Source organism: Pseudophryne corroboree, chromosome 6 (assembly GCF_028390025.1).
Source record: "Pseudophryne corroboree isolate aPseCor3 chromosome 6, aPseCor3.hap2, whole genome shotgun sequence".
NCBI classification, from domain to species: Eukaryota; Metazoa; Chordata; class Amphibia; order Anura; family Myobatrachidae; genus Pseudophryne; species Pseudophryne corroboree.
In genome coordinates, this window is record NC_086449.1 from 530,930,443 (window position 1) to 530,944,449 (window position 14,007).

A 14,007-nucleotide genomic window follows, 5' to 3' on the forward strand; every position below is an offset into this window, starting at 1 on the left:
AATGGGAACAATCCAAGCTCAACATTTAGCTGTAACCAGGCTACTACACATAAAATAAACGGTGTCTACCATATATCAAATGACTTTGCTGCTGCTTTTTTTTTTTTTTTTTTAAATAAAGCTTAATCAACCTATCAAAATCAAACAACTTTTTAAGTGCAGACTTTAACAAATGTATAATTTTAAGACAAACTTACTGCCTTTCTTCTTCTTCTTTTTCTTCTTCTTCTTCCCAGCTGCACCATCTCCTTCACCATCACCATCTGGAGCAAGGGGGTAGAAAAATATATCAGAATTACCTTACAACACAAACTGATTTACAATTAAAAGGGTTAAATCTCATATGTAACCTCTTTCTTGTATATTGAATTGTGCATCATTGATACTTGTGGTGCTTTAAACAATAAAAACTTTTGGAAAAAAATGGTTAAATCTCAAAACTATAAGAAAAACCACCAAAAAATAAATAAATCCAACACTGTATTCTAACAAAATACAACCATGGACCCCGAAGAAGAATACAGACAATTTATTATTATATCTGAAATGCTGTCCATAGAAGTGAACTGGTTAAGCTAGCATGTTATACACTCTGTTCCAAACTGGAGGTAGACTTCTGGCCTGTGGCCAGCCTGAGCACCATGGTAATTTGCATTTGCACAAGTACTTTTATAGTATACACAGTGTTCATAACTTCCACTTAAGCACTGCTGTACACACACATGGGAATAGTATGAAAAACCAGCGGCCGGGATCCCCGCTAGCCATGATTTTGGCATTGTGACGTTCGAGATCCCAACTAGTCGTATTGTAACCGCAATCCCCACACACATACCATCTTCCTCTTCATCCTTGTTTTCAAGAGCTTGCTTCTCCAACTGTTTTGTTAAATCACCAATGACAGGAGCTGCAGCACCCACATCATTTTCAGGTTCTTGTCCTAAAATAAATATACATTTATGAAGATATCCAAGTTCCTTAACTTAAGGGAAGTTATATAGTTAAAATTATAATGGCACACATCCAGTACAATGAAAGAAAATGCAACATCTTTGAACACAACTTAAACACTACTCTATAACGAAAGAAAAGTTAAAAAAAATTCTCTCTCAGCTATATATATATATATTAGTGCTGGGCAAGATAACGCGTTATTAACGCGTTAACGCAATAACGGCGATAATATTGTTAACGCCGTTAACGCTGCTGCGCCGGAAGCAGTAGCGGAAGAAGCTGCCGGAAGCAGTAATTCATCTGACCCCCTTGATGGAGAAGCCGCTGGATGCCGCCGGAGAAGAGGAAGCCACCGGATGCCGCCGGAGAAGAGGAAGCCGCCAGCCGCCATAACCTCTTGAGACAGACATCTTCACAATATCTCTGTGAGTACTGGTTTTTATACAGGGCCCTAGCAAAGGCATAGGATTCCCTTATAGCTGCTCTTTAGCATTTAGTTTTTAGTTAGATAGGTAGCGATTAACTTAGAAGTTGAACACAAGCGAGAGCTGCGTCGCGGTGGGACTGGGTGAGTGGGATCCCGTAGCGCGCGCTGGCCGTAACTGGGTAACTTAGTTACGCGTGGCTGAGGAGAAACCTCGGTCGGGTGGGTTGCAGGGCAGCCCTTCTCTTCTTCGGCGGGCGCCGCTGTGGGACTGGATGAGAATGGTCCCACAGCGTGCGTGCTGGCCGGCGCGCAAGTATCAGAGACAGCGCAGGAAGCACTTCTCACCGGCGGCTATTCACTGGTTCTATCAACGCCACTGTGGGACTGGATGTGACGGGTTTATGTATATTGGGGCTGATATTGCTTATATTAACAGGAGAGTTAGTGGATGGGATTGGAAGTTTGGGCCTCCTTCGTTCATTAGGGTCTCCCTGCTGAGCTATTATACTCCCTTTTAATTGCTGGGGTGCCTAATCTGCTATTAAAAAAAAAAAAAAAAAATACAGTTTTTTTTTATTTTTTTTATTAATTTTATTTTATTTATTTAAAAATGTTTTCACAGAAAATGGAGAAAGGAACCGAAATCTTACATGGACATTTTCATTTTAAATCTCTACCAGATAAGCACAGTTGATAAAACCAAAGTTATTTGTAAACACTGCAAAGTTGAATTTTCTTATCACCGGAGTACTTCGAGTCTGAAGTATCACTTAAATGCAATACACACCGTTGATGCCAGCAACTCACCCACTCAAACAAACAGTGGAGGGAAGCTTCGGCAGACTACATTGGATACAGCGTATGGGAGAAGTATAGATAAACAAAAGCAAGAAAAGCTAACAAATAACATAGCGAAGTGGATAGCTACAAACTGCAGGCCAATTAGTATTGTCGAAGAGGTCGGTCTGAGGAACGTTCTTAGGATCGCAACGAATGACAGCACGTATGAGCCTCCCTCAAGACGCACCATCACAAGAAGAATACATGACTTGTATGAAAATGAGAGGACTACAAAAGCGATGGCGTTACAATGTGCACCACATGTTGCTCTCACTGGAGATTACTGGACATCGCTGGGTAACCATAATTACCTCGGAGTTACAGTGCATTATATTGATGAACACTGGGAGCTACATTCACATGCTCTGACTGTAATGAAAACAGAAGAGAGACATTTTGCTGAAACGTGCGCTGAACATTTTATTTATGTTGCACAGGAGTGGAACATTTCAGATAAAGTCGGCACACTTAGCACAGATAGTGCAAAAAATATGATTGCTGCTGCAAGACACCTGCCTTTTGAACATGTCCCCTGCACTGCGCACAGTCTCCAGCGTTCTGTCACAGTATCTCTGCAGAACAGTGCGTTTGACAATGTCCTGACCAAATGCAGAAAAGTTGTAGGCCACTTTAAACACAGTCCAGCAAGTGCTGCAGAATTACAAAAACAACAAATTCAACATAGACAAAATAAGGAGTCACTTATACAAGATATTCCAACCAGATGGAATTCGACTCTGGACATGATAAAAAGTGTCTGTGGAAATGAACAGCCACTGAGGGATGTCCTCACCACACACAACACCAAGATTGCCATGCCAACTACAGCTGAAATGGACAAACTGCAGAGGTTGGAAACGCTACTGGAGCCCTGCAGGTATATTTTACATACTTCATATATTTCATTTTTCCACTGTCCTGTCTGTAAAAAATATAGCATGAATGGGATGTAGTTAGGTAGGTTTAGGCACTTACTGGTGGTGGGTAGGAAGCAGGGAGGGTTAGGGTTAGTAGGGAGCAGGGAGGGTTAGTAGGGAGCAGGGAGGGTTAGGGTTAGTAGGGAGCAGGGAGGGTTAGGGTTAGTAGGGAGGGTTAAGGGTAGGGAGGGTTAGTATACTTACCGGGGACTTTTGGGTATCTGGATTCCAGGATGCCGCTGTCGGTCTTCTGACCACCAGCATTCTCCCGTACCCAAAGAAATGGGTTTGATTATTTTTGCTGTTGCAGGTATGTGACTGAACTTCTGGGAGGAGAAAAGTATGTTTCATGCTCTGTGGTTCTGCCTGCTTTTTGCCATCTCTCTCGGGTCATGGAGAGTTCAGATGATGACCCTGCCTACGTGGTCAAATTTAAGTCTACATTCAGAACAGACCTGGAGACACGCAAAGAAAATGCCAACATTGCATATCTGAAGATTGCTACCGCATTGGACCCTAGATTCAAGGACCTCAAGTGTATACCCAGAGCTGAGAGGGGTGAGGTGTGGGCCTTAGTCACCAACTTACTAAAGGAACAGAGGTTTGTTGCAGAGAAACCGGTGGAAGCAACAACATCAGAGCCACCAAATAAAAAGTTAGCCCTATTGGCTGCTTCATCAGAGTCTGATTCTGAACAGTAGGAAGATTCAGTTGAGAACAGTGTGCGTCGATTCAGAGCGGAGCCCACCATCAGTACAGAGTCCTGTCCATTAGAGTGGTGGTCCAAACATGCAGGCTCACACAGCAGGCTGGCCTCCATTGCACAGAAGTACTTGGCCACACCTGCAACATCAGTACCCTGTGAAAGGTTGTTTTCTCTTGCTGGTCATATTGTACAGAAGAAGAGAGTTTCTTTATCATCTGAAAATGTAAATAACCTTGTGTGTCTTAGCAACTGGCTTGGTGCAGAGGAGTAAATAGGTTACACACCTAAAATATATCTGTCCAATCTGGTGGGAACAAAAATCTGGGAAAGAAAACAGATTTAGATTCTCAGAAAACATATTTTATTATTAATTTTAATTTTTTACGTTTTTTAAATGCTACTGTGTTAAGGGAAAACTGCAAACCAAATTTGTTTGCAGTGTTGTTTAATGTTATTGCACTGTTGTTCATATAGAAGTACTAAAAGTGCGCAATACACCACTTTTGAATTCATTATTGACTTTAGTCGGCTAACAATACAATTAATCGCATGAAGTCCTGCGATTAATTGTGATTAAAAATTTTAAATCGTTGCCCAGCACTAAGATAGATATATATAGATATAGATATAGATATATATATATATAGATATATATATATATATATATATATATAGACATAGATAGATAGACATAGATAGATAGACATAGATAGATAGACATAGATAGATAGACATAGATAGATAGACATAGATAGATAGAGAGAGCTGTTGTAATATTACATAAAATTATAGCTATGAGCCATGTGGCCCAGTTTTGGTGTTTGCTAGGAGTGTGTGTGTGTGTGTGTGTGTGTGTGTGTGTGTGTGTGTGTGTGTGTGTGTGTGGTGGTGGTGGTGGTGGTTCTATATCCTTTAGATAAAGCACTTGTAATGTATCATAGTCCATCACACTTTTGGGTAACACTGATATTTTTATTCATTTTTTCTAAGCAGCAGCCGCAGTATTTAAAGCAGTGTGCACCAGCGACTTGACAGTGGAAATTAGATCAGGTGCTCTCATACAAGACTATTTGTACCTTAAACTAGACAGCAAGGTGAACACAAATGAACTTTCTATTTTCATGTATTAAATTGTTTTGCACTAGTAACTTGATAGCAGAAATCAAAGTGGGGCGTTTACTATGGTATCTACTTGTATTTTGCCTGGCCAACAAAAATTTTTGTATAGAAATTTATGGAAAGTGGACACCAAAGCATTTCTACCATTTGTAACAAGCATCTGATAATTTGCAAGTTAAATTATTTTTATAGGAGAAAACCAGAGTGCTCCCCTACTTGAACCTTGTTTACAATTACCCTATTTTAAATATAGTGCCTAATAATACGAGGCTGAAGTTAGCTTCTTATTCGGCCAGCTTCTTATTCACTTCTTATTCAAGCTCCAGCTTCTTATTCACTTCTTATTCGAACTCCAGCTTCTTATTCAGATCATTCAGTTTCGCAAGGGTTAATGAGTCTTCTGTCACAAATTTGACACCTGAAATCAACAGAGTAGGGTCCCGTGCATGTGACCCACTTGTATTTTGCCTGGCCCAACACTGTTTTGGGCATGAAATACACTGGCAAAGTGGGCACACACACCATATTTTGCCATTTTGAATAAGTAGCTGTAGTTTTGCAAGGGTTAACTAGTCTTGGGCCACACATTTGACCCCTGAAATCAACAGAGAGTGGTCACTTGCATGTGACCCACTTGTATTTTGCCTGGCCCAACGCTGTTTTGGGCATGAAATACACTGGCAAAGTGGGCACACACACCATATTTTCCATTTTGAATAAGTAGCTGTAGTTTTGCAAGGGTTAACCAGTCTTGGGCCACAAATTTGACACCTGAAATCAACAGAGGGTGGTCAGTTACATATGACCCACTTGTATTTTGCTTGGCCCAACGCTGTTTTGGGCATGAAATACACTGGCAAAGTGGGCGCAAACACCATGTTTTGCTATTTTGAATAAGTAGCTGTAGTTTTGCAAGGGTTAACTAGTCTTGGGCCACAAATTTGACCCCTGAAATCAACAGAGAGTGGTCACTTGCATGTGACCCACTTGTATTTTGCCTGGCCTAACGCTGTTTTGGGCATGAAATACACTGGCAAAGTGGGCACACACACCATATTTTGCCATTTCCAATAAGTAGCTGTAGTTTTGCAAGGGTTAACTAGTCTTGGGCCACAAATTTGACACCTGAAATCAACAGAGGGTGGTCAGTTACATATCACCCACTTGTATTTTGCTTGGCCCAACGCTGTTTTGGGCATGAAATACACTGGCAAAGTGGGCACACACACCATGTTTTGCTATTTTGAATAAGTAGCTGTAGTTTTGCAAGGGTTAACCAGTCTTGGGCCACAAATTTGACACCTGAAATCAACAGAGGGTGGTCACTTACATATGACCCACTTGTATTATGCTTGGCCCAACGCTGTTTTGGGCATGAAATACACTGGCAAAGTGGGCACACACACCATTTTATTAATTGCCATTTTGAATAAGTAGCTGTAGTTTTGCAAGGGTTAACTAGTCTTGGGCCACAAATTTGACCCCTGAAATCAACAGAGGGTGGTCACTTACATATGACCCACTTGTATTTTGCTTGGCCCAACGCTGTTTTGGGCATTAAATACACTGGCAAAGTGGGCACAAACACCATTTTATAAATTGCCATTTTGAATAAGTAGCTGTAGTTTTGCAAGGGTTAACTAGTCTTGGGACACAAATTTGACCCCTGAAATCAACAGAGAGTGGTCACTTGCATGTGACCCACTTGTATTTTGCCTGGCCCAACGCTGTTTTGGGCATGAAATATACTGGCAAAGTGGGCACACACACCATGTTTTGCTATTTTAAATAAGTAGCTGTAGTTTTGCAAGGGTTAACCAGTCTTGGGCCACAAATTTGACCCCTGAAATCAACAGAGAGTGGTCACTTGCATGTGACCCACTTGTATTTTGCCTGGCCCAACGCTGTTTTGGGCATGAAATACACTGGCAAAGTGGGCACACACACCATATTTTCAATTTTGAATAAGTAGCTGTAGTTTTGCAAGGGTTAACCAGTCTTGGGCCACAAATTTGACCCCTGAAATCAACAGAGAGTGGTCACTTGCATGTGACCCACTTGTATTTTGCCTGGCCCAACGCTGTTTTGGGCATGAAATACACTGGCATAGTGGGCACACACACCATATTTTCCATTTTGAATAAGTAGCTGTAGTTTTGCAAGGGTTAACCAGTCTTGGGCCACAAATTTGACACCTGAAATCAACAGAGGGTGGTCAGTTACATATGACCCACTTGTATTTTGTTTGGCCCAACACTGTTTTGGGCATGAAATACACTGGCAAAGCGGGCACACACACCATATTTTCCATTTTGAATAAGTAGCTGTAGTTTTGCAAGGGTTAACCAGTCTTGGGCCACAAATTTGACACCTGAAATCAACAGAGGGTGGTGACTTACATATCACCCACTTGTATTTTGCTTGGCCCAACGCTGTTTTGGGCATGAAATACACTGGCAAAGTGGGCACACACACCATGTTTTGCTATTTTGAATAAGTAGCTGTAGTTTTGCAAGGGTTAACCAGTCTTGGGCCACAAATTTGACACCTGAAATCAACAGAGGGTGGTCACTTACATATGACCCACTTGTATTATGCTTGGCCCAACGCTGTTTTGGGCATGAAATACACTGGCAAAGTGGGCACACACACCATTTTATAAATTGCCATTTTGAATAAGTAGCTGTAGTTTTGCAAGGGTTAACTAGTCTTGGGCCACAAATTTGACCCCTGAAATCAACAGAGGGTGGTCACTTGCATGTGACCCACTTGTATTTTGCCTGGCCCAACGCTGTTTTGGGCATGAAATACACTGGCAAAGTGGGCACACACACCATGTTTTGCTATTTTGAATAAGTAGCTGTAGTTTTGCAAGGGTTAACTAGTCTTGGGCCACAAATTTGACCCCTGAAATCAACAGAGAGTGGTCACTTGCATGTGACCCACTTGTATTTTGCCTGGCCCAACGCTGTTTTGGGCATGAAATACACTGGCAAAGTGGGCACACACACACCATATTTTCAATTTTGAATAAGTAGCTGTAGTTTTGCAAGGGTTAACCAGTCTTGGGCCACAAATTTGACCCCTGAAATCAACAGAGAGTGGTCACTTGCATGTGACCCACTTGTATTTTGCCTGGCCCAACGCTGTTTTGGGCATGAAATACACTGGCATAGTGGGCACACACACCATATTTTCCATTTTGAATAAGTAGCTGTAGTTTTGCAAGGGTTAACTAGTCTTGGGCCACAAATTTGACCCCTGAAATCAACAGAGAGTGGTCACTTGCATGTGACCCACTTGTATTTTGCCTGGCCCAACGCTGTTTTGGGCATGAAATACACTGGCAAAGTGGGCACACACACCATATTTTGCCATTTTCAATAAGTAGCTGTAGTTTTGCAAGGGTTAACTAGTCTTGGGCCACAAATTTGACCCCTGAAATCAACAGAGAGTGGTCACTTGCATGTGACCCACTTGTATTTTGCCTGGCCCAACGCTGTTTTGGGCATGAAATACACTGGCAAAGTGGGCACAAACACCATTTTATAAATTGCCATTTTGAATAAGTAGCTGTAGTTTTGCAAGGGTTAACTAGTCTTGGGCCACAAATTTGACCCCTGAAATCAACAGAGAGTGGTCACTTGCATGTGACCCACTTGTATTTTGCCTGGCCCAACGCTGTTTTGGGCATGAAATACACTGGCAAAGTGGGCACAACACCATGTTTTGCTATTTTGAATAAGTAGCTGTAGTTTTGCAAGGGTTAACTAGTCTTGGGCCACAAATTTGACCCCTGAAATCAACAGAGAGTGGTCACTTGCATGTGACCCACTTGTATTTTGCCTGGCCTAACGCTGTTTTGGGCATGAAATACACTGGCAAAGTGGGCACACACACCATATTTTGCCATTTCCAATAAGTAGCTGTAGTTTTGCAAGGGTTAACTAGTCTTGGGCCACAAATTTGACACCTGAAATCAACAGAGGGTGGTCAGTTACATATCACCCACTTGTATTTTGCTTGGCCCAACGCTGTTTTGGGCATGAAATACACTGGCAAAGTGGGCACACACACCATGTTTTGCTATTTTGAATAAGTAGCTGTAGTTTTGCAAGGGTTAACCAGTCTTGGGCCACAAATTTGACACCTGAAATCAACAGAGGGTGGTCAGTTACATATGACCCACTTGTATTTTGCTTGGCCCAACGCTGTTTTGGGCATGAAATACACTGGCAAAGTGGGCGCAAACACCATGTTTTGCTATTTTGAATAAGTAGCTGTAGTTTTGCAAGGGTTAACTAGTCTTGGGCCACAAATTTGACCCCTGAAATCAACAGAGAGTGGTCACTTGCATGTGACCCACTTGTATTTTGCCTGGCCTAACGCTGTTTTGGGCATGAAATACACTGGCAAAGTGGGCACACACACCATATTTTGCCATTTCCAATAAGTAGCTGTAGTTTTGCAAGGGTTAACTAGTCTTGGGCCACAAATTTGACACCTGAAATCAACAGAGGGTGGTCAGTTACATATCACCCACTTGTATTTTGCTTGGCCCAACGCTGTTTTGGGCATGAAATACACTGGCAAAGTGGGCACACACACCATGTTTTGCTATTTTGAATAAGTAGCTGTAGTTTTGCAAGGGTTAACCAGTCTTGGGCCACAAATTTGACACCTGAAATCAACAGAGGGTGGTCACTTACATATGACCCACTTGTATTATGCTTGGCCCAACGCTGTTTTGGGCATGAAATACACTGGCAAAGTGGGCACACACACCATTTTATTAATTGCCATTTTGAATAAGTAGCTGTAGTTTTGCAAGGGTTAACTAGTCTTGGGCCACAAATTTGACCCCTGAAATCAACAGAGGGTGGTCACTTACATATGACCCACTTGTATTTTGCTTGGCCCAACGCTGTTTTGGGCATTAAATACACTGGCAAAGTGGGCACAAACACCATTTTATAAATTGCCATTTTGAATAAGTAGCTGTAGTTTTGCAAGGGTTAACTAGTCTTGGGACACAAATTTGACCCCTGAAATCAACAGAGAGTGGTCACTTGCATGTGACCCACTTGTATTTTGCCTGGCCCAACGCTGTTTTGGGCATGAAATATACTGGCAAAGTGGGCACACACACCATGTTTTGCTATTTTAAATAAGTAGCTGTAGTTTTGCAAGGGTTAACCAGTCTTGGGCCACAAATTTGACCCCTGAAATCAACAGAGAGTGGTCACTTGCATGTGACCCACTTGTATTTTGCCTGGCCCAACGCTGTTTTGGGCATGAAATACACTGGCAAAGTGGGCACACACACCATATTTTCAATTTTGAATAAGTAGCTGTAGTTTTGCAAGGGTTAACCAGTCTTGGGCCACAAATTTGACCCCTGAAATCAACAGAGAGTGGTCACTTGCATGTGACCCACTTGTATTTTGCCTGGCCCAACGCTGTTTTGGGCATGAAATACACTGGCATAGTGGGCACACACACCATATTTTCCATTTTGAATAAGTAGCTGTAGTTTTGCAAGGGTTAACCAGTCTTGGGCCACAAATTTGACACCTGAAATCAACAGAGGGTGGTCAGTTACATATGACCCACTTGTATTTTGTTTGGCCCAACACTGTTTTGGGCATGAAATACACTGGCAAAGCGGGCACACACACCATATTTTCCATTTTGAATAAGTAGCTGTAGTTTTGCAAGGGTTAACCAGTCTTGGGCCACAAATTTGACACCTGAAATCAACAGAGGGTGGTGACTTACATATCACCCACTTGTATTTTGCTTGGCCCAACGCTGTTTTGGGCATGAAATACACTGGCAAAGTGGGCACACACACCATGTTTTGCTATTTTGAATAAGTAGCTGTAGTTTTGCAAGGGTTAACCAGTCTTGGGCCACAAATTTGACACCTGAAATCAACAGAGGGTGGTCACTTACATATGACCCACTTGTATTATGCTTGGCCCAACGCTGTTTTGGGCATGAAATACACTGGCAAAGTGGGCACACACACCATTTTATAAATTGCCATTTTGAATAAGTAGCTGTAGTTTTGCAAGGGTTAACTAGTCTTGGGCCACAAATTTGACCCCTGAAATCAACAGAGGGTGGTCACTTGCATGTGACCCACTTGTATTTTGCCTGGCCCAACGCTGTTTTGGGCATGAAATACACTGGCAAAGTGGGCACACACACCATGTTTTGCTATTTTGAATAAGTAGCTGTAGTTTTGCAAGGGTTAACTAGTCTTGGGCCACAAATTTGACCCCTGAAATCAACAGAGAGTGGTCACTTGCATGTGACCCACTTGTATTTTGCCTGGCCCAACGCTGTTTTGGGCATGAAATACACTGGCAAAGTGGGCACACACACACCATATTTTCAATTTTGAATAAGTAGCTGTAGTTTTGCAAGGGTTAACCAGTCTTGGGCCACAAATTTGACCCCTGAAATCAACAGAGAGTGGTCACTTGCATGTGACCCACTTGTATTTTGCCTGGCCCAACGCTGTTTTGGGCATGAAATACACTGGCATAGTGGGCACACACACCATATTTTCCATTTTGAATAAGTAGCTGTAGTTTTGCAAGGGTTAACTAGTCTTGGGCCACAAATTTGACCCCTGAAATCAACAGAGAGTGGTCACTTGCATGTGACCCACTTGTATTTTGCCTGGCCCAACGCTGTTTTGGGCATGAAATACACTGGCAAAGTGGGCACACACACCATATTTTGCCATTTTCAATAAGTAGCTGTAGTTTTGCAAGGGTTAACTAGTCTTGGGCCACAAATTTGACCCCTGAAATCAACAGAGAGTGGTCACTTGCATGTGACCCACTTGTATTTTGCCTGGCCCAACGCTGTTTTGGGCATGAAATACACTGGCAAAGTGGGCACAAACACCATTTTATAAATTGCCATTTTGAATAAGTAGCTGTAGTTTTGCAAGGGTTAACTAGTCTTGGGCCACAAATTTGACCCCTGAAATCAACAGAGAGTGGTCACTTGCATGTGACCCACTTGTATTTTGCCTGGCCCAACGCTGTTTTGGGCATGAAATACACTGGCAAAGTGGGCACAACACCATGTTTTGCTATTTTGAATAAGTAGCTGTAGTTTTGCAAGGGTTAACTAGTCTTGGGCCACAAATTTGACCCCTGAAATCAACAGAGAGTGGTCACTTGCATGTGACCCACTTGTATTTTGCCTGGCCCAACGCTGTTTTGGGCATGAAATACACTGGCATAGTGGGCACACACACCATATTTTCCATTTTGAATAAGTAGCTGTAGTTTTGCAAGGGTTAACTAGTCTTGGGCCACAAATTTGACCCCTGAAATCAACAGAGAGTGGTCACTTGCATGTGACCCACTTGTATTTTGCCTGGCCCAACGCTGTTTTGGGCATGAAATACACTGGCATAGTGGGCACACACACCATATTTTCCATTTTGAATAAGTAGCTGTAGTTTTGCAAGGGTTAACTAGTCTTGGGCCACAAATTTGACCCCTGAAATCAACAGAGAGTGGTCACTTGCATGTGACCCACTTGTATTTTGCCTGGCCCAACGCTGTTTTGGGCATGAAATACACTGGCAAAGTGGGCACACACACCATATTTTGCTATTTTTAATAAGTAGCTGTAGTTTTGCAAGGGTTAACCAGTCTTGGGCCACAAATTTGACACCTGAAATCAACAGAGGGTGGTCACTTACATATGACCCACTTGTATTTTGCTTGGCCCAATGCTGTTTTGGGCATGAAATACACTGGCAAAGTGGGCGCAAACACCATGTTTTGCTATTTTGAATAAGTAGCTGTAGTTTTGCAAGGGTTAACTAGTCTTGAGCCACAAATTTGACCCCTGAAATCAACAGAGAGTGGTCACTTGCATGTGACCCACTTGTATTTTGCCTGGCCCAACGCTGTTTTGGGCATGAAATACACTGGCAAAGTGGGCACACACACCATATTTTGCCATTTCCAATAAGTAGCTGTAGTTTTGCAAGGGTTAACTAGTCTTGGGCCACAAATTTGACCCCTGAAATCAACAGAGAGTGGTCACTTGCATGTGACCCACTTGTATTTTGCCTGGCCCAACGCTGTTTTGGGCATGAAATACACTGGCAAAGTGGGCACACACACCATATTTTGCCATTTTGAATAAGTAGCTGTAGTTTTGCAAGGGTTAACCAGTCTTGGGCCACAAATTTGACACCTGGAATCAGGAGCCTATCAATACAGTCTCTGCGTATAAAGCTTTTCTTAAATTCTGCAATGTAGTCTCTGCGGGCCTAGGGGGTAATTCAGACTCCATCACTGCAGCAGCAGCGATCGCAGTCTGAATTACTTTGTGGAGTGCGCCCTGCGCGTGCGCAATCCGGGAGCCCAGTGAGATTCTATCAGCATCTCAGGGCTTCGATCGCCTCTGCCTGATTGACAGGCAGAGGCGGTCATGTGGTGGGAAGGGGCATGCCACCGGCTTTAGAACCACGGTCCGGACAACGGAGGCTTGTCTGGACCGTTGGGGGGTGGCCCGAGGCAGCTGTGTGGTGTTACACACAGACTCTGCGACCCGGGATGTGGCGAGTAGCGGACTGCCAGCGTGCAGGAGCTTCGTTTGCAGGGAGTTACTCATCAGGTACAAAATCATCGACACCGTGCAATGGTTTTGTACCTGTGCGAGGGGGATGGGGGGGGCTAGGGCCAGTCATGCAGGGCGGACCAGCCCTGTGCTGGGCATCCACCCGCATGTCAGAGTACATGATTGTAGATGTGCTACATTTAGCACATCTGTGATTAGATCTTGTCTGGGGACTGTTTCCTCAGACATTCAGTGAATGATGCTGCCCTGTGGCAAATTCGCGCATGCACCTACGCAGTGGCGGAACAAGACCATTGTGGGCCGAGGTGCAACAAAATGCGTTGCCCCAGCCCGCCCAAGATCCAAAACGTGTGTCAAAAAATAGGGCATGGTCTCATTGAAAAGGGGTGTGGGCACACAATAGTACCACCAATTCAAATTAT

General features: G+C 43.1%; 1 protein-coding gene across 1 annotated transcript in view; it reads right to left on the reverse strand.

Annotated features, from left to right (window-relative positions):
* METAP2 (methionyl aminopeptidase 2) overlaps positions 1–14,007 on the reverse strand; it is a 72,994-nt gene that overhangs the window by 41,957 nt on the left and 17,030 nt on the right. The window contains exons 2-3 of the mRNA XM_063927596.1: positions 836–940; positions 198–263 (exon numbers count right to left, since the gene is read on the reverse strand). Of these exons, the coding sequence (XP_063783666.1) occupies positions 198–263; positions 836–940 (171 nt within the window). The remainder of the gene's footprint in view (positions 1–197; positions 264–835; positions 941–14,007) is intronic.